The sequence below is a fragment of the Anas acuta genome, chromosome 20 (assembly GCF_963932015.1).
Source record: "Anas acuta chromosome 20, bAnaAcu1.1, whole genome shotgun sequence".
NCBI classification, from domain to species: domain Eukaryota; kingdom Metazoa; phylum Chordata; class Aves; order Anseriformes; family Anatidae; genus Anas; species Anas acuta.
Window position 1 is genome coordinate 6,870,337 of NC_088998.1, and position 23,774 is coordinate 6,894,110.

General features: G+C 43.6%; 3 protein-coding genes across 9 annotated transcripts in view; 2 read left to right on the plus strand and 1 right to left on the minus strand.

The window, feature by feature from the left end:
- Positions 1-14,776, plus strand: part of TSC1 (TSC complex subunit 1) — a 29,651-nt gene extending 14,875 nt beyond the window's left edge. For 4 of the 6 annotated variants that reach the window (XM_068656846.1, XM_068656845.1, XM_068656847.1 and 1 more), the window contains 15 exons: positions 464-642; positions 1,096-1,205; positions 1,443-1,566; positions 1,949-2,061; positions 2,356-2,428; positions 3,775-3,873; positions 5,074-5,644; positions 6,358-6,401; positions 7,111-7,277; positions 8,139-8,321; positions 8,699-8,809; positions 9,381-9,503; positions 10,459-10,646; positions 10,741-10,902; positions 11,692-14,776. In XM_068656846.1, the coding sequence (XP_068512947.1) occupies positions 464-642; positions 1,096-1,205; positions 1,443-1,566; positions 1,949-2,061; positions 2,356-2,428; positions 3,775-3,873; positions 5,074-5,644; positions 6,358-6,401; positions 7,111-7,277; positions 8,139-8,321; positions 8,699-8,809; positions 9,381-9,503; positions 10,459-10,646; positions 10,741-10,902; positions 11,692-12,184 (2,740 nt within the window). In that variant the 3' untranslated portion in view covers positions 12,185-14,776. The remainder of the gene's footprint in view (positions 1-463; positions 643-1,095; positions 1,206-1,442; positions 1,567-1,948; positions 2,062-2,355; positions 2,429-3,774; positions 3,874-5,073; positions 5,645-6,357; positions 6,402-7,110; positions 7,278-8,138; positions 8,322-8,698; positions 8,810-9,380; positions 9,504-10,458; positions 10,647-10,740; positions 10,903-11,691) is intronic. The other 2 variants (XM_068656848.1, XM_068656849.1) reach the window with 2 other exon arrangements.
- Positions 14,777-14,918: 142 nt separating this feature from the next.
- AK8 (adenylate kinase 8) overlaps positions 14,919-23,774 on the plus strand; it is a 77,861-nt gene continuing 69,005 nt past the window's right edge. Inside the window, exon 1 of the mRNA XM_068656872.1 lies at positions 14,919-16,954. The gene's annotated coding sequence lies outside the window, so the exon portion shown is untranslated. The remainder of the gene's footprint in view (positions 16,955-23,774) is intronic.
- On the minus strand, positions 15,888-23,763 carry SPACA9 (sperm acrosome associated 9). Of its 2 annotated transcripts, XM_068656879.1 has the most exons (5): positions 23,640-23,763; positions 22,950-23,111; positions 20,330-20,532; positions 19,742-19,889; positions 15,888-18,256 (listed from the first exon to the last, which is right to left on the minus strand). In XM_068656879.1, exons 2-5 carry the CDS (start codon positions 23,091-23,093, stop codon positions 18,248-18,250), a joined length of 504 nt encoding a protein of 167 aa, XP_068512980.1. In that variant the 5' UTR covers positions 23,094-23,111; positions 23,640-23,763; the 3' UTR covers positions 15,888-18,247. The 2 variants fall into 2 exon arrangements, with proteins under 2 accessions (XP_068512980.1, XP_068512979.1); XM_068656878.1 differs by lacking the exon at positions 15,888-18,256 and having other exon boundaries at positions 18,781-19,889.

Sequence of the window (23,774 nt, forward strand, 5' to 3'; positions counted from 1 at the left end):
GAAGGAAGTAGTAATAATAAAGGACGTTCCCAAAGCTTAGGAGGAAAAACACAAACCTGAAACTGGCATTGCGGATGGTGATTGCTTAAATAATATAATTCCCTCATTGCTGGCATTTCTAAATTTTGACCAACATCTGAGTCTAGCTGAGCTGATTTCTACAGTTGCTGAAGCTCAGGATCAACCAAGTCTTCATATGCTATTCCTCCTTTCCAGAGTGCTCCATGGCAGACCTTTATGGATCTCTGTGTCAAAGCTGTTTGTCTCCTATTTGAGACCCCATTTTATAAGTCATCTGGTTGCAATTTCTGTATGCTGCCTTGTTCCAGTTCTGGCTGGGAGTATGCAGGGCTGTCTGGAACAAATGAGCCATCCTATAAGCCAATTCCTGATATCTCCAGGAACCCTTGTTTGTAACAATAATTGACTAACTTACTCTTTTGGATCCAAAAACTGTCTGCAGGTGGAAAAGACTAGAAACTCATGATGTTGTGATAGAATGTGCCAAAATCTCCCTGGACCCTGCAGAAGCCTCGTATGAAGATGGCTATTACTCTGCATCTCGGAAACCCTGTACAAACTTAAAACATCATCAAACTGACCCCAGTGCCAGCCATTACATTGACACACAGAGCAGCTATGGTAAGATCTGCCTGATGGCTAATGAATACCCATTTCCTGGAAGAAAATGGGCCTTAGAGCAAAGAGGCATCTTATTATCTCACTTGAAGTCCAGTTCTTGGGCACTGGAAAACAAAATTTCATTTAAAACACATATGTATATTTACATAGGCGTGCATGCTCTGATCATGCAGACATTCAGAATGTTGACAAAGTTGCCTTTTCAGTGCCTCTGCCTGCCCCTCAAAACAACCAAACCAAACAAAACCAAAAGCTGTAGTATGTAATATGTGCAATAGATACCTTCTGGTGTTGGAAGAAAAGTTTCTTGTTTGCTCGCTATGGCTGTGTACGTTGTGTATGTTGAACGGACTTGAAATGTCTTGCTTAAAAGCCTTTACTACTAGCCAAAAGAATCATTGATTTATATTTGATATGTAGTATACTTCTAATTTATATTTCTTAAACTTTCAGGGACTTCTACCCCATATTCCACTCCTCGGCTAACACTATCACAAATGCCAGGGCAGCTACCTCAGATTCTGAGCCCACAGTCAATACAGCTGTCAACTGAGCCACAGCAGGTAAAGCAGAAGGTTGTATGCAGCATGCATTTAATGCCTTGTACTTTGCTTGTAGTTTCCATTGACAAAACCCCCAAAATCACATTTCAGAGAAGCACTGAATTCTTCAGACCTTAGTGCATATTTCAGATTTGTTCCCATCTGGTTTCCTATATCAGCGTGTGGATGTTTGACAGTGCACACGTTCTTTTTCTGAGCTTTGCTGATTTGTGTTTGTTGTGTATTGGTTTTGCATAGGTTACCATCTGGAGTCCTTCTGCAGTTTGTGGTATGACCACTCCACCAACCTCCCCTGGAATTGTCCCATCAGAATCATCCCAGTCTTCATCGCAACCTTACAGCAAAGCTTTTGGCACATCTGGTACGTGCTGCATTTTTTGGATTAGGCCTTAAAGATTTATTAAAATAGAAATTCTGGCTGAAATTTTTGCTGTCAGCTTCTTAAACGGGGTTGCAGCACTCTGCTGTTTGATAGGTTTAAGTCATTACTTCTGTGAATGGAGTACCTGGTCATCCAGAGTAGTACTAATGCAAACAGTGAGACAAATTGCAATTAATTCAGTGCCAAAGTCTGAAACAGGCCCATTGGAAACTGTGTGTCTTTATCTTGGTAGATAGTGGAAAGAGATGTAAGAAGTAAATGGCTGAGATACTGTTTAAACATACAGTTCTTCACATATAATGCTCAACTGAAAGGAGGAATGGGGATCCTTGCTGAGGAAACTTTTGCTCCCCCTTTTCAGCAGGGGGTAAAGGAACACCTTTGGGAACGCCAGCCACATCTCCTCCACCCAGCACTTCAGATGACTTTGTGCATGTTTCACTTCCTTCAGCTGCTGCCACACCTCCTAAAAAGGTACAACAAAATTCTTCTGCCAAATAAATCTGACTTCTCATTGACTTGCTGTGCATGCAATGACTATAAATGAGGAAAATCAAAGTAACAGACTTAGTGTTGCATTCTACTGTAAAACCTCACTTTCTTCTAAGGTTAGACTGCTTTTGACTACTTTTACCATTTCCAGTTACACAGTTTTTGTGTGATGGTATAAATGTGCAGAAATGTTCTTTCTATGAAACTATCCAAGACGTTTGTTTCCAATAGACATCTGATGCAAAGAATATGTATATTGTCTTTTTTTTTTTCCAGGAGGACAAATCAGATTCTGGGAGGCCTTTATTGTACCGACAACAAAATGTCACAAACAGCGATAAATCATTGGGTAAACTCCACTTTCCTCTCCCTATTTTCAATAACTTACTTTAAACAAATCCTGTTTTTATTTATGTGTTCCAACTGCCAAATGCTTTTCCACAGGTTCTTCTGTTTGTTTTTTTTCCCTGAGTTCTTCATAGTTCCAGAATCCTGCCTTAAACTGTGATTCAAACCTTTCCATGATGCTTTTGATTTCATTTTAACTATTCACCTTCAGAAATAGCCTGCATATTTGTTTTTGTTTTTTATTAACTGGCCTATTTGCCCCCTCCTGCATATTTAAATTTAAATATGCAGATCAACACTGAAGTTTGGAAAAGGATTTTTTTTAAAGCTGATGCTTTGAGGGTGAATTTTTTTTAGAAGCAACAAGTTTTACTTGAAGTTTTTACTGAACAAATTATGTCACATATGCAGCCTTACAATTTGATCCAGATATGAGGATAGATACGCTTCCTTTAAAGACTTTTGGAAAAACTTTGTTTGCTATCCACAATTGTATTGCTGTACTTGAACTGTTTCTTAAAGTCCTGTGGAATATTGAAAGCAACAGTGGATGGTTGAGGAACTCAACTTCTAATAGGTAAATCTAAAATCTTTTCCATTCTCTGTCATCTACACCTGTGACAGCTGTAGAAGGGGATGTAAGCACTGTTTGAAACCTTTATACTGTGCATCTTTGGTATCCTCAAGGTGGAGATGATAGTGAAATTAAGCTGTTTTTCCCTGCTGAAGTGTTATAGCAACACTGGAATCTGAACTTCCTGAATGACAAGAACAGGCTAGCTTTTTCAGTGGGTTCCTAATCTGTTCCTGAGCTGTGAGCATGAGGTTTCTATCCTGCATACCTTTGCGTGTTTATCCCTGGCAGCTGGCTCACAGTTTTGATCAGCAGTCACATACTGTCAAGTTTGTATTATATCAGCTTACTACACCTCCTTTTTGGGGTGTTTGGGGGGGGGGGGGGGTAAGAACTGTGTTCTCGAGCAGTCAAATCAGAAGCCAAGAGGGAGTTTAAAGCTAATGTAGAAGTATGGTTGTTGCATTACATATTGGCTGCTTTTTTATTTATTTAATGGGTTCAATTGCAGACAACACATCCTTACTTGTAGAGGAGGCCACCTACACTTGTTGTGCAGTAGCAAATGTTAAGTTTACAAAACTACACTTCTGGATTGGGACAAACATGTGACTAATCTCGGAACTGGTTTCCACAGGAACAGATGCTTCCTCAAAAGAGGAAAGAGGGACACTTTTAATCTTATCCCTTACAGCAATATAAGACTTGTTTTGTGCTGTAATAAGGCTGGACAAAACAGCATCTATACAAATAACTTTTTTTCTTTTTTTCAGACACACCTGGTAGTAAAAGTTCAGTAACCTTAAGTGATCTTCCAGAGTTTTTAGGTGGTTTGTCTTTTGAAGATAGTGCTGAAAAGGACAGAGAGGAAGGTAATTTCTGTTATCTTTATATACATCTTAGCTAAGGAAATGTTTTTAATGTTGAAATGTAAGATTCTTGGCTTGTGCTTGATTGTTTTGCCTTGTATCGCTGCTCTTCTCAGAATTCTCTAGGGTAACTTTCATATGCTTAAATACCTTCGCTGTGAGCTTTGCCATTAATTAATTTTAAATGTGTCATTTCTGGGTCTACGATATGGGAATTCTTGTTGCAACCTGCTTTATTCCTTTGAAAAGTTGCCCAATGCTGAAGATTAGTACCTAGAACTCAGACTTGTTTGCTGAAGTAAATTTTTTTTTATTAGAGAGCAGCTGACTGAAATGACAGAACTTAGTAATGCTGGTATTTATTTTAGGAACAAACAAATCTATAGGAGAATGAGTAAATCTGTGGTGATTAGGTAGTGTAATAACATCTGTTCTCACTATAAGGCAACTTCAGTCCTACATAAAGAATCCCTACAAAACTCTTATTTAAAAATCAAAAATAAATCCTGTTTTGAGAGCTTCAGTGAGATACTTGTGTATTTGTTCTTAAACTCTTAATTTTTTTTCAGGATGTCATTGATTTGTCTTACAGAAATTGAGCACAGTTATTTACTTTTTTCCATGTTTAGAATAGGTCTGCAGTGTCTTTAAATAATATCATCTTTTCAAATGCAAGTGTTTTTCATAAACAGTCAAAACAATCAAGTAAAACAGTAAACTTAATCTTCTTCAGAAAACTACTTAAGTGAGTATGGTCCTGACATAAAAAAAAATAGTAAAAAGCAAACTAGAAGCAGATACTTTAGCTGCTGTAATTCTATCTTACCTTCAAGGTAATATTTTTATTTTTTTAAGGCGCACTTACATTGTTAACACTGGGATTTTAGTTTTTTTTTGGGAAATGTTTCAAGTTGACCAATTTAAGAACTAGAGCTACTTAAAGCAAGTGAATCACTCTTCTGTCATAGAACTGTGAGTTAGCTTGTACTCCTCGGTTCTGAAGCATGGTCTGGTTCTAATTTTACTTCAGGACACCTTGCAGGGCTTTTTCCCTAGCTACATTGAGACATTCAAGCATGTGTAAGGTAAATGGATGCCTAAGGGCACTATGAGAACTGGTTAGGGTACAGCAAAAAAATACACTGTCCAGAAACTGTGTTAAGCTGACTAAACTAATTGGGTGTCCCCTTCCATCCCTCTCAGATGCAATATCTAAAGAGATCTCCGAGATCACAACTGATGCTGAACACATGGTGCCTAGAGGAGGATTTGACTCTCCGTTTTACCGCACAAATGAAAGTCTGTCGGGCTCTCAGAAGAAGACCCAATCAGCAGTCTCTGGTGTTCAGGGACACGGTCAGACCTCTGAGCCTTTAACATCTTCTCTGGACAAGCCTGGGCCTGAGAGTGCGCGGGAAACACCCAAACAAACATTTACTCCCATAGACAAGCCCTGCGGAGGCTCTGGTGAAAGCCCTGCTGGTAACAGGGAAGGAACCTCTGGGGAGACGAGTATTCTCACTCCCAGCCCTTGCAAAGTACCAGCACAAAGAAGAGTGGTGTTTGGGGGTGGGCAGCCTCCCCTGTACGAGCACCTTTTTGAGGTTGCATTACCAAAGACTGCCTACCTCTTTGTTGGCAAGAAGACTGAGGAGCTGCTAAAGAAAGTCAAGGGAACCCAGGATGAAGACTGCATGGCCTCTACTTCTCCTGTGGAAGTACTGGACAGGCTGATACAGCAAGGGGCGGACGCACACACTAAGGAGCTGAACAAGTAGGTGACTGCAAGTCTTACTTTGCAAACTTTCTTGTTAAGACTCCTGTGCTGGCTTTATTTTAATAGCTGTGTCTGGAAAGCAGGTGGGTTAGGAAACCTAAATGAAAAATGTATTCCGTGAAATATTACTGTTAGGTTTGGGTGGAGAATTTCTATATTTCTGTTGGTAACTAGTTTACTATAAAAATGGGTCTGTTCCCTTCGAACCCTTTCTGCCTTTAGTAACAGAGCTTGGGGTGAAGAAGTGGGGCTGCTGGGTGTGTTGCCACACCACTGCTGGAGAGATTTGCTGACTTTATGAGGTTAAAGTGCCCCGCTAGATGACCAGAAGCAACTGTAGAGTCCCAGGGGAGATTGACACTTTCTAATACAGATAATGCGAAGAACTGGAGAACCAGATTTAAAGGCTAGGTGCATCTGCTGCATTCCTCCTTTTTCTCTCATTGCACTGTACTCCACTTTGTCCTTATGCTATTTTCTGTACCTGAGATAATTTTTCTTGCTGATTTCCAAGAAATTCTGTCCTCCTTTACCATCTGCCTTTGCAACCTGCTGCTTGCACAATTCCTCCCTGTTCTCTTCATACCAATTGACCATAATTGTACTTTTATTAGGCTGTAAGCTCCTTTCAGGTGGGGTTTCCATTTTAAAGTGACTTACACAGTGTTTGTGTATTTAAACTTAGTGGTTAATGCATTTTAATTTTTCAGATTGTCTCTGCCAAGCAAATCTGCTGACTGGACTCATTTTGGAGGTGAGGATGTTTCTTGTGTTTTGGCAATCTGTTCTTCTATTATTAGACTTGCTTAAACAATGACCTGCTACTGTCATGTGCTTTTTTTTTTCTTCGCTAATGCTGCAGAAGGACGGTGCCTTCTTTCCATTAAATCATGGCTTATCTGCTTAGCAGATGATAGTCCATGTTCCAGTGTGACAAGATTTTTGGTGTGGGTTTTTTTCTCCTCTTTGAAAAGTGAATACTGCCTTCCCCAATTTTACAGGTTTCCACTTCTGACCATTTAAGATCTGCTAGCCTTCTGAGTGATGCCAAGCTTGTTTGTTGTTTTTTTTTTTTTTGTAATAGAAGGAGCAGTCCATCTGGAGCATGTATATGTTCAGGAGACAAAAACAGCTTTGTTTTCAATGTCTTCTGAAAGCATTTTTTCCTGTGAGGTTTGTGTAATATGGGGGAATAAACACAGGATTAGAAACTTGCCTGTTAACACTGTAGTCATCTGCCACTTGTTTGAAGCAGACTTGTGGTTAAACATTATATTTCTGGTTTCTTTGGGGAAAAAAATGTTTAAAAAATTAAGTTTGTGTTTTAATTCAAATGGAACAGACAAATTTTTACTCTGTAATTTCAAAGAAATCTAATCCGTGTACTTCAGAAAATAGTTCCCAGGTGTGGAGCATGAGTGAGTACATTTCAGTAACCTCTCGGTCTTCTAACTCCAATCCAGGTTCTCCTCCTTCAGATGAGATTCACACCCTGCGTAACCAATTGCTTTTGCTGCACAACCAGTTACTGTATGAGCGATTCAAAAGACAGCAACATGCCCTTCGGAACCGGCGGCTCTTGCGAAAAGTGATTAAAGCAACAGCACTGGAGGAACATAATGCTGCCATGGTGAGCAGGGATACAAATCTAGCAGTCGTTTAAACACGCTGGTGTGCTAACAAGGGTCAGCCTGTCTTGGCCAGCATCTTTCTGTACCACTTGATTGAAAAAGAAACCTCGTTTCTCACCTTTTTCAACTCAGTGTTTGTGGAATGACCTATGGATGAGTTGCGTGTACCATGATCATTAAAACCAGTAGTTTCCATTTAACCGTAGGGGACTGAATCCATGGATGCCTCCATGCTTAACTCCTGCTGCCAGTTACCCTTGGGTAAAGGTTTCACAGTTAGTGGAGTTACTCACTGCTCCTTGACTGAGCAGTGGAAAAGCAAAAATTTGGTAAACTCCAATGTTCTTTTTGAGTTATTTACTAAGATAAAGTTCAAAGTTATAAGTGCATTGAAGAATGTCTTGGTATGGATTTAGGCATGTTTCATTCTGTACCTCCATGTTATAGCTACTTCCATTTACAATTTCACATTTTAAGAAGTTGGTAGAACAATCAAAAGTAGCTTTCCAGGTTTGTTTTGTAAAATGAACCATGATTTCAGGTGTGAAGCCCAAGTCCCTGACAAAAGCATGAGGTGCTGGGGAAGAAAGTGTTATTTCTCACTGTGCTTTTGGATGTGACTTGGAGTTACCAGCCTGTCCACTCTGGCACCATTTAAACTTTCTTTCAGCCAAAGAAACCCCACAAAACCATTAAGAATGTGCTCTACATGTATATAGGATGTTCTATTTACGGCGAAGTGTTGAGCCTGCATGTTGTTTAACTGATGTTAGTGCTTTACTTAGCTAGTGGCTTAGGGTAGATGTTCTAACCGATAAAGCAGATGTCTTGCCTGATGCTTCATGTGCATTTCTTAACAGAAAGACCAGCTGAAACTACAGGAAAAAGAAATCCAGGCCTTGAAACTGAGTCTGCAGAAAGAACAGGCCAGGTACCACCAGTTTCAGGAGGAACATGAAAATATAGTGGCTCAGCTTCACAGCCAAATCAGGCAGCTGCAACATGACCGGGAGGAATTCTACAACCAGAGCCAGGAATTGCAGGTATGAAGCAGGCAGAACACTGAACAAAATTGTGTTGTCTCCTTACTGAGAGGTTAAAAATAATCTTCCTGCTGACGTGGCATGAAATATCTGAAGAGAAAGCTACGTATCTCCATTAGAGATACTATCCTAATTCAGAGTAAGACAGTGCATAATTGGAAATGCCTATCTGGACAGTCATTGTCCTTTTATAGGTCTGTTTTGTTCCATTTTGATTTGGAAATAGGAAAATGTGGTTTCTTAGCTGGCTTTGGGACTTTCACAAGCGCTCGGTATAACTTGATTTACGGTCCTGGTGGTTATGGCCCTCCAGCCATATGCCATTGCTACTCCTTACTAAAGTTTCAGAACCCTGAGTGAGTTTTTTGTTTGAACAGACCAAGCTGGAAGACTGCCGGAATATGATTGCAGATCTGAGGTTAGAATTAAAGAAAGCTAACAACAAGGTGTGTCACACAGAACTGCTGCTTAGCCAGGTTTCTCAAAAGGTAAGAGAAGTCACTGTTCCCAGAGTCCCTTTGAGTCTTTCTGTTTATTTTCTCGGTTGATTGTTATCAGGTGTTTTTTCTTGTTCTGAAAGCCTGCGCTTAGTTCCATAGAATCTGATATTCATTGCGCAAAAACAACACACAGAAATGTGTTGTGGTGAAGAAATTCTAAACTCAGATCAAAGGCTTCTGAAACTTCTCATTTTGGCTGATCTTTGCACAGTAGGAATTCCCAGATTGAGCAATATGAACTTGTGTTAAAGCTCTGCTAAACCTTGGCATCACAGAAATTGCGTTTATATTGGAAGTTAAATGGACTTCTCATGTAAGTGGAAACTTGGTTGTCTTGAGGGAAGCAATGTCTGTATGGTGAAATTCTGTATAGACTGTCACCAGCTTTATGAAAATTCATTTCTTCACCACTTATGATCTGTGGTGCATCACATTCTTGTATTTGTCTCCCTTTTTTTTTTTTTTATAAAATACCCTGTGAACACAGTGCCAGTCAACTGTGACTTTCCTGCTGAACTATTCATTTCAGTGCTTGAATCTCTTTAATTTCTCTTTAAAGCTTTCCAACAGTGAATCAGTGCAACAGCAGATGGAGTTCTTGAACAGACAGCTTCTGGTTCTTGGAGAGGTCAATGAGTTGTACCTGGAGCAGTTGCAGCACAAGCACACAGACACTACAAAGGTACAATTGCAGACAGGGCCTTTTGGGAATACTTGGCTTGAAGTCGTCATCAAGCTCTTCTCGGCCTTGTGGTCAGAATAAAGGAAATGCTTCATAACATGTTTTGTTAGCCTTTTGTTCAGATATTTTCTGTGCACTGTGTGGTTATGGAATCTCTCCAGTGCGCTATTTTTGAAAGCTTAGAAGGGTACGTTAGGGTACACCTGAAGTCAGTTTTAGCCACTTGATATAAATTCTTCTTAATTTCTTCATGCCACTGCTGTAAACCGAGTAGGTTGCTGTGTTCTTGCTGTAATTGACAGCAGACTGTTGGAGGTAAAGTGATGTGAAGTTGTGTAACATAGAATAGTATTGCTGAAATCTGTAGAAGGTTCTTAACTGGGGTTTTACCAGTTACTGTGAGATGCTGTTTTAAAACACGCAGTATTCTTCTTCTCACTCAATTGCTTTCTTATTAAGAGTTGGTACCAACTTTACTAAAACTTCTGTGGTTCATATGGTTTTACTTCCTGACTTCAAAGAGACCTTTTTTTAATTAGAAACAAGTAACTTACACAACAATTGAACTGTTTCTGCGTGAGAGCAAGTAATTGAAGAAGGTGAATAGTAAGCCAAACAAAAAATCTTTTACTGGTATTTAATGAAGGTCATGTTGCAAAAACTGTCTTAAAATGAAGGTTGTCTAATCTGGTGCAGAACTGGCAAGTTTACTTGGCTGAATTTTTTTTTAATAAGGAACATTAATGTGCTAATAAATTCCAATGATGTAAAATTGTTTTCACAGTAATGTAGTGTGCATCCTCAGAGTATCCAGCTTTCCATATCTGTTTTTAGAAAAGCTTTTGTTCCATCCTGCTTAAACTGTGCCTATTTATAGCATCAGAACCATGTCTAAATATTAATAAAAACAACACACAATCAAATTATACTTTAACACTGTGTTCTTTCCTTTGAGGAGGTTGAAATGTTGCACGCTGCTTATCGGAAAGATCTGGAGAAAGCAAAATTGTGTGTTCAACAGCAAAGCCAAAGGCTCGAGGCTTCCCAGAAACGGATAGCTGAACTGGAATCTCAGCTTTCTAAAAAGGACCATCTCTTCGTGGAGCAAAAGAAATACCTGGAAGATGTCAAAATCAAAGCAAGGTAGGGATTTACTGGCTGTAAGGTGCAGTGTTACATTTGAGGCAGAATCTGAAGAAACTGGAACTGATGGGCTTTTGTTTATCTTCTCATTCAGAGGTCAGCTGCAAGCAGTAGAAAGTAGATACAAAGCCCAGAAAAGAATCACCCAGGCATTTGAGCTGGAGATCTTGGATCTGTTTGGCCGGCTGGAGAAGAGCAGCTTATTGAAAAAACTTGAAGATGAAAAAACAGAAGCAGCTGAAGCAGCAGAAGAAAGGTAAGGGCAGCGATATATGCTGGGCTTGCGACCAGTTTTTGGAATTTATCACTGGGGAATTCCTAGCACTTGGATACATCAGCTCAAAGTATTTCTGTTATCTCCCAATTACAGACTGAATCAGGTTCAGGACTCTTCCAGGGTTACTGAGAATCACTGTCCAAATTGGCAGTGTGTAGGAAATACTTCTCAGATAGCTGAACGTTATTCACACTTGGAGGCAAATACCCAGTTTGTCTCGTAGATTGGTCTCTTTAGCCTATAATTTGTTATGCCTTTAAGTAGTTACTTTACATACATCTTCCTAAAATGCCCGAGTAGTGTTGTAATTTCACTCAGATCGTCCCTTTTTTTTCTGCACCACATTCTTCTACTGCACGAGGATAATTTCTTGCACTGCAAGCAGATTTGTAGGTAACAGCTTATTTTGCGATGTCTAAAAGAAGGATCTACAACCAAAGGCCAATGTATAGATATCTTCCAGGACAATGTATAGATACCTTCCTTTTCCTTAATGGGTCAGGAGACAGCTCCGTTCCGCTTCGGGATTATTGGCAGCTTTGGGCTTTAAACATGGGAGTTGCAAGTGTCAGTGTGACACCTGCATGGTTGCTCTCTGTGGCTTCTGCTTCACTACAAAACTGCGGAAGGAAAGCTGGTGTAGGCCTGCTGAAGTATATATGCAGTTGCAGAAATGGAAAGTAAGGCCTGTGCTCCCTAGCATTTCCATTTCCATTGTGAAGTTTCTACCATTTCCTTGACGCTGTATCCTCTCTTGTTCCAAACCAGGTTGGATTGTGGTAACGAAGGTTGTGCAGATGCTGTGGCAGGATACAGCGAAGAAACAATTGGTAGAAATGGAGAAACCAAACCTCCCAGCACTCGAGGTAGTAGTAGCAGTAAGGGTGGCAGCAACAGCGAGCTCTCCACCCCAGAGAAAAACCAGAACCAGAGATTCATCAATCGCTGGGAGACGTCCATGTTACTGGAACCCTCAACTACTGTCCCACTGACTGTAGGTTCACTCCCCAGCTCCCAGAGCTTCCTTGGAATGAAGTCCCGAGAATTATTTCGCAACAAGAGTGAGAGCCAGTGCGATGAGCAGGGTGGAACCATCAACAGCCTTTCTGATACTCTAAAGACTGAACTATGTAAAGATCCCAACATGGAGACGAAGGCCCCTCCGAGCCCCAATAACAGCCTCTCACCTAAGATCCCCGAAAGCAGTGTTGGACAGCTTCATATCATGGACTACAATGAAACTCATCATGACCACAGTTAAAAAAGAAGATAGTCAATCAGTGTTATTTTCATATTCTTGGCATAGAACAGGAGGCGTGAATGCAAGTTTAACTAAAAGCTTTTTTGTTTCTTTGGTCTGAGCAGCTAGCTCATGCAGCGGAATAGGATCGATGTCCAGTAACAGAAGAAGGCTGCTGAACGAATGCAAAGTGGATTTTGGGGTCTGGAATTGAAATGCCCAGCCTAACTCTTGCTTCTTTCTCAAAATCAGTCTTTAGCAGCGTGTACTAATTTGAAGGGACAACTTAGCATTTGCAAGTATTTTTTTTCCCCCTTTCTCCCTGTCCCCAGTGAGTGGCTGCATTTATGAACTTGAGTGCAATATGAGGCCAAATTAACATTTGTGAGTCTACTACGAATGCTTTGTATTTCCTTGCAAGCTTCCAATTTAGAGCAGTTCATTGTGCTGCCTGTCTGGGTGACTTTGGTTGTTTTCATCCTGGAAAGGAGCAGCACTAGAATTTCTAGTGCGTTCACCCAAGGGTCTCTGTTTTGCCTGTCCACTGTCCCACATCCCTCAGAGCCCAGTCTTCACGCAGTTGGACTCTGAATACCTAAATGTTTAAGGAACGGTGTACCTCTGCAAAACGATTCATTCGCCGTAATTCATAATCATTGTTTATATTGTCCTTAACATTTCTTGGAAGGTTTCTTTTGAACAGACACTTGGTAAGGAACTGGAGCTTGTAATGCAGAGACCATATATGCTGAAGACTTGTTAAAACACTAGCTTCTGATCGTGGTGGTATCTTAAGTGTTTGCCTGACAGACTGGTACTGACCTCAAACTGGTTCATTTGGGAAAGCTATTGGGGTGGGAGAAGGAAGAGGAAGCTTTATTCGAGTAGGGAGAGCATGCAGAACATGGATGTAGAATGATGATTTGCAGCTCACAAAGATGTGCAAAGAGCATTTGTTTCTTTAATCAGGGAAATACTTGACCTGCCTGATGTCCTTCAGAATTCTGGTCTTTGTTCCTGGTCTGAGCAAGACCGCAGTGTTCCAAGGCTGAGAACTAGGCCTCTCACTTCCTGGGAGTATGTTTTCAGGCTTGTCTTACAGAATACGGTTTCCTTTGAGTGCTGTTCTGCTCTGCCTGCAGCACACTTTTCAGCTCAGTAATGTCAGTTTGGCTCTAGGTATGTCCCCTTCACCCCCATCTCCTTAAAGGACAAGACCGAAGAAGCAGCCTGCTCGAAATGAGAACCTGAATTCTGTCGTGAAGCCTTTCTGTGTTAATCATGTTTAAGTCAATGATGAGCCTTCTGTGAAAGGAGGATGGCAGGATCAGGGCTTGTCAGTGGTCAGACTCAATCTCCTTTGTGACAGAACAGAGCCTGCAGTTAGGAAGGCAGTGTGCTTATTTTAAACCTTGGGTATGTCTGGGTCCAGGCGTACTTCGACATATCAGGCTTCACAGGTATCCTGCATCACGTCTCTTTTCTTTAACATTCTGTGGGTGGCAGCTGCTGTTGAAGAATTGTCTCAAATACAAATCAAAGCCAAGTACACTTGCACTTGTAGTTCACTTCCCTTTGTAAGCTGAACAGCAAAAGGAGTCTGTCACAGGGGCTGGTGGCATGTGAACGTGTGCTGGACACTACTTTGCCTCCCATTTCCAATTTTTACTTAACACCTAGGGTCTAAATACATTTCTGCCTGTCTAAATTATTCTCAGTGTCCTTTCGGTTGGTCAGTCCTAACTCTGAAAGTAAAAGTGAACTTCAGTGGTTTTGTCAAAGCTTGAATCTGCATGGAATAGAAAATAGAGAGTTGGTTGTAAGTGACAGACTGGTTTTGTCGACATGTCTGTAGGTTTTCTAAGACTTAGTGGTAGCAAACGTGGTAGCGTATGTTTTGGTAAGATTTGGAGGTTTCCTGCCTCTCACCCCACCGGATCCCAGCACCGGGAGTTGAACGGTTTGCACATGGCCCTTGAAGGGCTGCCTCAGCTGCTGGGTGGAGTTGTGTTGCAGGAGTTTTCGACCATCCTGCTTCGCCGAGCCCCAGAAGAGTGTCTTGCTTCTGGGATGACCTCACTTGTTCTGAGGAGAGGCGGTTTTTGTTGTGGGTTACAAAAATGCCCTGGCGGTAATGCAAGCTCATTGATGAGGTGGCTTTTTTCTTCTTTTAAAAAAGGATTTTAGCACCAGGATAGTAACGGAAACCACTTTAGGTTTGTTTATGGACCACAAAGATTACGGAGGAACAAATTTTGCAATTTTTTTGTAAGTCAAAAAATCATGTATCTGCTGTATGTAGTTAACTTGCAGTTTGTTTGAAGGGGTCCCATCAGTGAAGTGGAAACAGATTTTTTTTTTAACTGACTGCTTTTAGTTAAATCTAAAATTGCTGTCTTCGTCAATTTAATCTGTTCCCTGCCTCGCTCTTTGTAAGCATGTTAAACAATCTACATTAAATGCCATAAATATGAAATACGAGGAAATGGTACAATCCTAAGCTAAAGAGAACTTAAACCAAAAGGAGGTTTTGCTGTCCGTATTAGAATGTTCTAAAATGTCAAGGCAGTTGCTTGTGTTTAACTGTGAACAAATAAAATGTATTGTTTTGCACTACTGTGTTAAATTCCCTGCGAGCCACTCTCTTTGGGGCCAAGGTGTGCTGAGACAAAACGTGGAGAAACAAACTCTGCATTGAAGCATCGTCCACAATCTGCATGCTGAGTAGTACTGAGCAGATAAGGGGGTCTGCCCCTTTTGGCATGGGGTTCTTTGCTAGAAGCTCCCTTTTCTGTGTGGAGCTAATGGCTTTTTATCTTCTGTGGAAAAACAACCTCAACAATGACGTGACGGTATAATCCACAAAATAACCACAGACGCTTCGGCACGGCACATCTGCATATTAGCTTTGTAGGGGATTGTTTATGTGGTCTAGAGGTTACAGTTAAGGGAAATTAACAGATGAAAATGTCAGACTGCTGGTTGCATAGCCGGGTGGCTTGCTCTGTCCCTGCATATGTGCTTCCCTCTTCTGTAACCTGCTGAAGAGTCACTGTACGCAGGGCAGTTCTTCAAACCAAGGGGGATTTGGGAGGTGATTTCACTGTAAGCTTGATATATTAGGTTAAGGTTGTTTTCATTTTGCCTCTCTTCTTAGCCTCCCTAACTAGCGTTTCTTACTGTATTTTTTTCCCTCAAAGAAATAAAAATAGTTGAAAGGTTGCTCAAAGCAATTTAGAAATTCATACATTGAACCTCAGCATTGCAATTACAGAATTAAGTATAATTCTTAAATTTGAACAACCCACACAAGGGCATGGCACAAGTGATGTACAGTCTGTCTGTGAAAACACATTGGTTGAACAAGAGCACTTAATAGAAAATTTTATATAAAAGTTACCCTGAGCCTTATCTTGGGGCTAGGCGATAGGGAAAGCTGGCTTTCAGCCTTCTGCAATGGGGTATGTTTTACAGCATGGTGTAAATGAAAGGAAAACAAAGCAGAAAGTTGATCTTGCCTCATTTTAAATACAGTTTGCATATCCCTTAACAAGCTTAAAGGGGAAAAACTACTTACCAGTGTAAAAATAATTAGGTAATATTACCCACAGAAGTATGTCCACCAGGGTACAAAAAGAAATAAAGTGTCTTGGGTACTCACGGATGTGGAGTGCTGTGCTTGGTAGCTCATAAACCCAGCTGTAAATAATAAGCATGCAGTGGACACTAGTGAAAGAAATAACTTTATTTCCCAATTTTTAAGCATCTTAGCTGGTTCATCTTGATTTATTGGAACTATCTAGCTACAGGTGCAGTGGCCTGAATTTGAAAAGTGGTTACAGAGTAGTTCAGAGAAGCAACAGGAGCTGAGTTACTTCATTTGATCCAGTGGCAGCTTGGCAGGTGGAGCTCGGCTTTACTTTTCATGCAAAGCTTAACTCCAAATAATTTTGTCTGGTGCTTTTCATGATTTTGGCATCTGTGATCTTGGTGAACCTTTTTACCTGAAGCTGAGGACCTCCTCTAATTATGCCTCGCTGGGTGAACTCATGGTTATGTCAGGGCTCTGGGCTGGCCATCTGTGACCAAGAGCTGGGTTTTGGTGGTTGCTGTGCCCACCCCCAGCTGAATTCAGAGCTCTGACAGAAACAAAGCTGCTGTGGGCTACGAGGTGTTTGTAGGCCAGCGAGGTGATGGAGCAGGACGGGGCACAGCCAAGAGCCTGTGGAAGCAGCCAGGAGGAGCTGGCGCCTGCGTGCCTGGGAAAGCAACCATTCTGGTGGCGAAGCCCTTTTGAGGCTGTGGGGCTGGTTGAGCACCTTACAAACGGCTTTTAGGATACAAACGGCCTTTAGGAGGCTTTCACGGAGGCCCCAAGACCCGGGTGCCTCAGCAGGGCTCTGCGGGGCCGGGGCCGCCTTCCCTGAGGCGGCCGCTAGAGGCCCCCCGAGGCCCGCGGCTGCCCTGGGCAGCGGCCCCGCTCCCCTCAGGGGGCGGCCGGGGCCCGGCTCTCCCCGGGGAGCTCCCCCCGTGCCCCCGGGGGGCTCCCGAGGCTGTGGTGACCTCCCGGGGGCCGAGCAGGGCCTGGATGTTTAATCTGGGGTTTAATCTAGGGGTTTAATCGGTTGCGCCTTGGTAAAAGCCGGGTTTGACCCTCCTGCAGCTCAAGGGGATCGCAGAGCCTACAAACACCGGGATTTTTTGGGATCGTTTCCTACCAGCCCGTGTCCCCGCTGCCGTGTTTGAAAGCAAAGCAGTATTTATTTCCTGCACCGGCTGACGGACCCCGGGGTAAGTCACTCCGGTGCCCTGCCTGGGTTCCCAGTGTCTCCTGCGGTGTTGTGCTCTCAGAGGCTAAAGTAAAACTTCTGCACTTCTGCTTGGCGTTTACATCCTGTTTATGTAAATTCTTCAAACAGCTTGATTTGTAATAGAGAAAAACAATTCTCGCTGTATCTTTTTGTCTTTTGAAGTGTCCATCCACTCTGGAAGAGGAGAACTTGTATGGAAATTAAGTAATTTGTCTGGATGTTTTTGTGAGGTTTAACTTTGCAGTCTTCCAACAGATTCTGGTCGAGTCATTACCAAACCTCAGACCCTGAGTTTCACGCCGTCGTTTTTCTGCTACTGTCTTAAAATTTTGTCTGCATAAAACCGATTGAAAGGACGGGGCTGGGTTAGAAATAATTATTAAAATTTGTGGATTGTGGGTTTCTTGTGTGTGTCACAACCTCTGTCAGGTGTGAACGAACATCGAACAGCAGGTCTGGAAGGTAGCCGAGGTTTGACAGGACTGTTCTGACAGGCACTTTGTGCTGTCTTGAACTGTGGAAGCTGAAAAGGAACTACAAAGCGGAGCATAATTTTGGTCTGATCAGAGCCTGCGTAGTCAAATTTAAATGCTATGATAGCTAGGGTTAGGAAGGCCAGGAACAATATCTGAGGAAATTTCCTTCATGTCCCAACACTTGTCATCCTTCAGTCAACGTGGCACCTACTTGGTTTGGAAAACTTTCCAAAACAGTGTTAGCAGACACTTGTCTTTGCAACATGAAGCACTAAAGGGCAGCTGTGAGCAACTTGGATTTTTCTTTATAATGCTACCTCTGCAGCAGAGCTCCCAAATAAAGCCCGAGGTGGCAACAGGCACATTGTGCTGTCTGTGACCCCCTTAGTGCCTGAGAATCTGTGTGACCTCAGCAGGCTTCATTATCATTTTTAAGTTCACCACGTTTCAATTCAGCTGGGATGTGATGTCTCCCACATACAGGCCCCTTCTCCAGAGTGGATTGATGTATTATATAGTGGCATGTGGAGTTAGGGGAAGGAAAGAAAGTGCAAAGGAACAGGAGGTTGTGTGAGGAGAAAAAATGTTCCTGAAAGTACTTCCTATTTCATCTGAGCTATCATTCCTTCCTGTGCTCCCTCCTCTATATTAATTCTTCCTTCTTTTTTTTGCCTGTGTTGCCAAAATCTGGTCATCTTAAGGAAAAAGCTTTCCACAATTTTAGCAAACTGAGATAGATATGCAAAGGGAACTTGTTTATTCGGAAGTGTCTTCCAGCAGGAAGCAAAGAACAGGTGCTAATTTGCCTGTGGGAGGGGAAAAGAGCAGTCAGATACAGGGAAGACATTGCGTTATTGAGATCCTAAGTTTGTAGTTAACTGTGCTTGAAGAAAAGCACCACAAAAGATGCATATTGGCTGTGGGGAATGGGGGAGGGCCTGCGACTCTGCTGGCCCTCGCTAAGCAGGCTGGAAAGCAAGCTGTGCTCAGCACTGGTATAAAGTCATCGTGCTGGAATTGCAAAGTGCTGTTATAAAAGCAGCACGAGACTATTTCAAATGCCTTTCAGTTTTAATTAATTAGGCATCATCACACCCTTGAAAAAAAAGCTAGATTCTTTTCTGGAAAGAGGGGAAAGACATTTTAGTTTGCAGTTTAAAAAGGAACCATCTGAAAATGGCCACAGCTCAATCTCTCTGCTCCCCCTAGGTTCCCTGAATCGCATTTAATGGAAATGACTTCCTGTTAGCTTTGCAGAGGTCTGGGGAGGAAGGGGGCGTTTATTCAAGTTGGGATATTGTCAATACACCAAACTAGGTGCAAAATGAAGGTTGTCCTCCTTTATATCTCTAGCTGCTAACAGCTAAGGAGTCAAAACAGGCATAAAGGAAACTGTTCTGTGTGGTGTGCACTGGTTGGTGATGGTGAGAGAACCTGCACGAATCCAGCAGAGCCCGGTCAGTGTAGCTAAGGCTCGATGAATGACCGTTTCTGTAGCCTGTGATGTGCAAGGGAGACATCATGAGGGTCCTGCAAACACTGATTCTTTGGTGCACAGACCAGGCAATTTCAATGGGATCAGCTGGGGTGAGGGAACTTTAGTGATAAGCCCAGTGTGAATGTCATACACGCTTCTGAGTCCTTACTGAGAGGTTTTTGCTGCTCTGCATCATGTCCTTCAAACATGCTGGTTATTCACACCTCCAGCTTTTGGGACTGAGTGGCTATTTCTCAGAAAGAAGTCTGAGAAAGTCTGTAAAATCCTGTTTTGGGTAGCTTGCCTGAGATTTGTATCCGTGATTAGAACCTGATTACTCCTGATTATTCCCTGCTCTCACCACAATCCCTGTGAAAGCAACCATGTGTGGTACAGCTCCCGCTGCTGGGATATGACTTTTAGGAGGAGAGAGGAAATAACAGTAAGGGAGAGCAGTGTCAAAGGCTATTTGACAGGACTAACTCTTCAGAACTTGGATCTCTAGTATTCATTTCACTGATTTTAATCAGCCACCTGATTAAAGGCAGAAAGCAGGAGAAGCATGAACTTCCATCCCTTAAAAGGCATGTCTACCGGGTGGTTTCCAGGGACTTTTCAGTTTCCCATTGTGATTTTCTGTGTCATTCGGGTGCTTCTTTCTGACATGCTTACTCCCCTGCACTTGCACACAATCTTTGTTACTAATTGAGGTCTGAGCTTCAGGGAGGACGGAAGGTGGATTTTGGGAAATGGCTGCCCTAGCTGGTTCGTCCTTGGGTGCCCTCTTCTCAGAGAGAGCACTTCTACCACTCACATTATACAGCATGTGCCGCGGCAGCTTCTCAGTGTGGTACAGCCACTCCTTCATGCAGTCTAGAACGATGGGGATGAGGCTCACCACACCTCCGTAATGGTTCTTGGCCTCATCACAGCTCAGGTGGTTCACAACATCGTGGGGATATCTGCGGCACAGAAGGACACAGTCAGCAGAGCAGCCCAAGCAGCGCAACCCTGGTGTTCAAGAGCATGTACAAACACTTGCCCCACGGAAATTAACCCTACACAGAGCAGGAACAGGAGGGAGGAAGAGACTGTAGGATATCTGATGGAAGGGATCCAGAAGGATCAAAATGCCTCATCAATGCACGTGACCTCAGGGTACTGACCTGCCTGTGTATGACCTTCCACGCCCCAGTAAAATGAACAAATACACAGATAAATTCCTTTGTGTGAGTGGAGGTTGGCAATGTTTTCACAACAGCTGGATCTGTGAACTGGGTAGCGCCTTTTATCCTCGCTAAAGCCAGAGAGGTGTTACAAGAGAAACCAACAGAGAAGTCAAGTAGGAATGTTCGTGTTCCCTCAATCGCCTCAAGGAGACCAAGCTGATGGCAAGACCTACTTAGCTCGGATGGTGCTCAGATCGTTGCTGTGGCTAAGGAGCAGCTTGCATCTTTCCAAAATGCCGTTGGTGGTGCTGTTACCAGGATGCACGGCCTCCAGCTTGTGGCAGAGCTTGCTTAGGTCGTTACAGATGCTCAGGAACATGTTGAGGATACGCCTGTCCGTGGAATTGTTACAGTAATGGTCCATGTAGGACTGTACCTGTGGAGTACATAAGGAAAGACAGGGTCACGCACATTAAATTACATTTTGATGTGCTGCAAAGTTGCTCAGGTTAGTGACAAGAAGCTGCTTTCTCTTGTGACTCTGAGGGAGTCCCTCTTTGAAGAAGTGTGGGACTGCTGCAGCCAAAAGCACAGCTCTTCTCCGAGCATTGCAGAGAGAGGTTGGATGTCAGCAGAGTTTTGTCTCCGCTGCCACAGCTGCTTGCATTGAGTGGGGTGGGAGGTGGGGGCAGAGGCCAAGCTGCAAGTGGTTTGGAGTAATAGCGTGGATGTGCTCGCATACGTGCACGTTCTCTGTGGCTCTTTATTTGGTACCACAAGATGTGAATGCAAAATTAAAACCATTTAACTTAAATTGTCCTTACCAACCAGTTATAGCAATGATATTCTCTATTTCCCTGGAATGTTTTTGTTGTTTTTGTTACCCAGAGTGAATGGCATTGTATGACGAGACGTTATGCCAAGAGATTAAGTCCCTTCTCCAAAGGCATTGCAGCCACTTCAGGCGTGAGTGGTCGGAATACAAAGCACGGCGCGGCTGGTTGGCAGTCCTGCCTGGACTCGAACACCTTTAGTGCTTTCTGTAAGATTTCAGGATAAGAACAGAGGAACAGTTCCAGCACTGGAACAGCCTGTGCATACAGAAAAGCCATGCAATGCACTTGGGCAAATTCTCAGCAGGTTTGTAAGAAAAATAAAAAAGGCCCCTACAGGTCCATTTCCACTACAGATTTCTCCTCCTGCTCTGCTCACGGTGCGTTGTGTCCGTGTGAGTGGCAGGATTTTTTTTATTGTTGCTGTGTGCAGAAATAGTCCTAAAGAGAATAGCATTTTAGCCTGGTTGTTCAGCGATAGGATTACAGGACTCCTTTCTGTCAGTATCAACAGAAGGGAGTTAATGCACCTGCATAGCCAGGATGGGGACCAGGACAACATGAGCAATGGCTGGCAAGGATCACACAGGTCTGCATTAGCCGCTTGCTGGCTCCTGAGCGGCAGCCCAGGGGGTTCAGGGAGAGCTCCTGCACTGGACAAATGCCCCGAGCACAGCCACGCTCTGCAGCACAGGGACCTGCTGGGTCATCTGAGTCTGTGGATGAAGCAAGTGACTGAGGAATTTGTCTCACAAAACCACTGGGGATTTGCCTTCGTACCCTGTCCCCTGCAGAAGTCTTTAAGGAGCTGTTGCTATTTCCTGTCTGGTTGCATCCCCGGTGAAATTTCTCTCGGTTTCTGCACAAGGGATCAGCAGTTTGTGCTGCACCAGTTCTTCCCCCTTCTCCCCAGTACCTTGCTCTTTTCTTTTTTCCACTCTCCCCCTAGGGCAGCAAGGTTATACCCTTAGGGCTCTCTGTGCAGTATGGTTTGCCACCACTAAGCTCATGTTACCACGTCACAGAGGATGCTGTGGATCAGTTAATTGCAGAAGTAGTTACCCACGAGGTCTCACCCCCACAAAAAGCAGGCCTTCCATCCCTGCCAAGAAAGAGAGTCCAAGCCTGCTCCATCCTTCTGAAGTATCAGCATGTTTGAGACATAATAATGCAATATGAAACCTCAGTGCCTATTTTTGGAAGAAAATGGATCCGTTTTATGTCTGTCCAGATCCTCTTCAATGTTATGAATGAAGACCGTATGTTAGAATTGAGTCAGCCCTCAGAAAAGACAAGCAGCTCACTTCTGTTTCTTCATCCTAATCAGAGCTTGGCTTTCACTCCGACTTGGGCACGCATCTGGGTTCTGAGCCTGGGTTCTGCTTTCTTACATCCACAATTCTCATTTTATCCTGATATTTCTTCCCCCTTTGTCTTCCAGTGGTCTAACTTCTTTGCACTACTTAAAACATCCTGTGTTATAAAAATTCCAAGACAATTCACTTACCAGCCCAGAAAACACCTAGCCCACCTGGGAGTTTCAGCCCTCGATCCATCATCCTATGTCGGTAACACAGCCATTATTTTTAATAAGCACTATAGAAAGATACAGCAGCACCAATACCGGGGGGAAGAGGTGAGCATGCTGCTTACTGCGAGTTAAGGATTACAGAGTCCGTGTGTGGCTGGGGAAAGAGGCTTGGTTTGATTGTGTCTTGTACCCTGCATTTCTGGCTACGCCACGGAACTGAAATGACAGTATTAAACTCAACCCTAAAGTGATGCTGAACGATGTAATTCCTTCTCTGTAACCAGGAAAGTCTCACGTAGTCATTTCTCTCCCCTACTTAATCTTTTGCCACCGGTTTGCAGAGCTACACACAGATGTCAGAAGCAAGTTTTGTTGCATCTTCCCTTAGTAAAAACATTTATTCATCGCCAAACTAGACCCAAGCGTCTGGCAGCACTGCCTTGTTCTCTGTGCCCACCAGCAGAGAACTTTGTGCCGAGTGCTCTGTACCTGGTCGATGCTTGCCACGGGTCTGATCATGTCGTGCGCGTTCTCTCGGGTGTGTTGCAGCGCTGCGATAAACGTGAACTGCTGCTGCAGGAAGAGCCTGTAGTGCTGTTCTACGGTTCTTAGAGCCTCCTTTACCTCGTTCATGTTTCCCCCACCTGGATTCTGGCAGAGAAGGAGAGAAAGGGAGCTACTTTTTAGCAATTATGCGATTTTACATGTGTAATTCTATCTTTCACTTCAGTTGGAATTGTGGAGCTAAGTAGAAAAGTTTATTAAAATAAAAAAAACGCAAGAAAAGAGAAAATATATCGTGCCAAAGCCCTGCAGGCCCCGAGCCCCAGCCAGCCCGTCAGTGAGGCAGTAACGATGCTGCAAAAAGAGGCAGAGAGCCCAGAGGGCCCCTGGCAGTCAGATGCTACAAACCCTGGCGGCTCTGCTCTAAACATAACCACAGCGCGCTGAGAGGCCCGGGGGGTGGGCAACACCTCCCTTACCCCATCCGAAGCCACCGCCCGGCGCCCCCGGCCGGGCCCTCACCGCTTGGCTTCCCTCAGGGAACCCCCCGGACCCCGGCACCCTCCGGCCTCCTCCGGCCTCCACCGGCCCCGAGCCCTCAGGGGAGCCCCCAGAGCCCCCCAGGGACCCCTCAGCGGAGCGGGGGGGGCCTCTCCCCTCTCCCCGGCTCCCTACCGGCCGAGGCAGCCCCGCGGGGCCGGGCCGGGGCCGGGCCTGGATCCGCTCCCCCCGAGCTCGGCGGCGCCGCCGTCTCCTTGGCAACAGCCGCCGCCGTCTCCTTAGCAACCGCCGTCGCCGCTCGATGACGTC

Coding starts and splice junctions, on each gene's coding strand:
- SPACA9 (XM_068656878.1), bottom strand. CDS start 23,093: ATGAACGAGGTAAAGGAGGCTCTAAGAACCGTAGAACAGCACTACAGG. Junction 20,533..22,949: donor CCGTGGCAAGCATCGACCAG/GTACAGAGCACT, acceptor TGTACTCCACAG/GTACAGTCCTACATGGACCA. Junction 19,890..20,329: donor CTGAGCACCATCCGAGCTAA/GTAGGTCTTGCC, acceptor TCTGTGCCGCAG/ATATCCCCACGATGTTGTGA.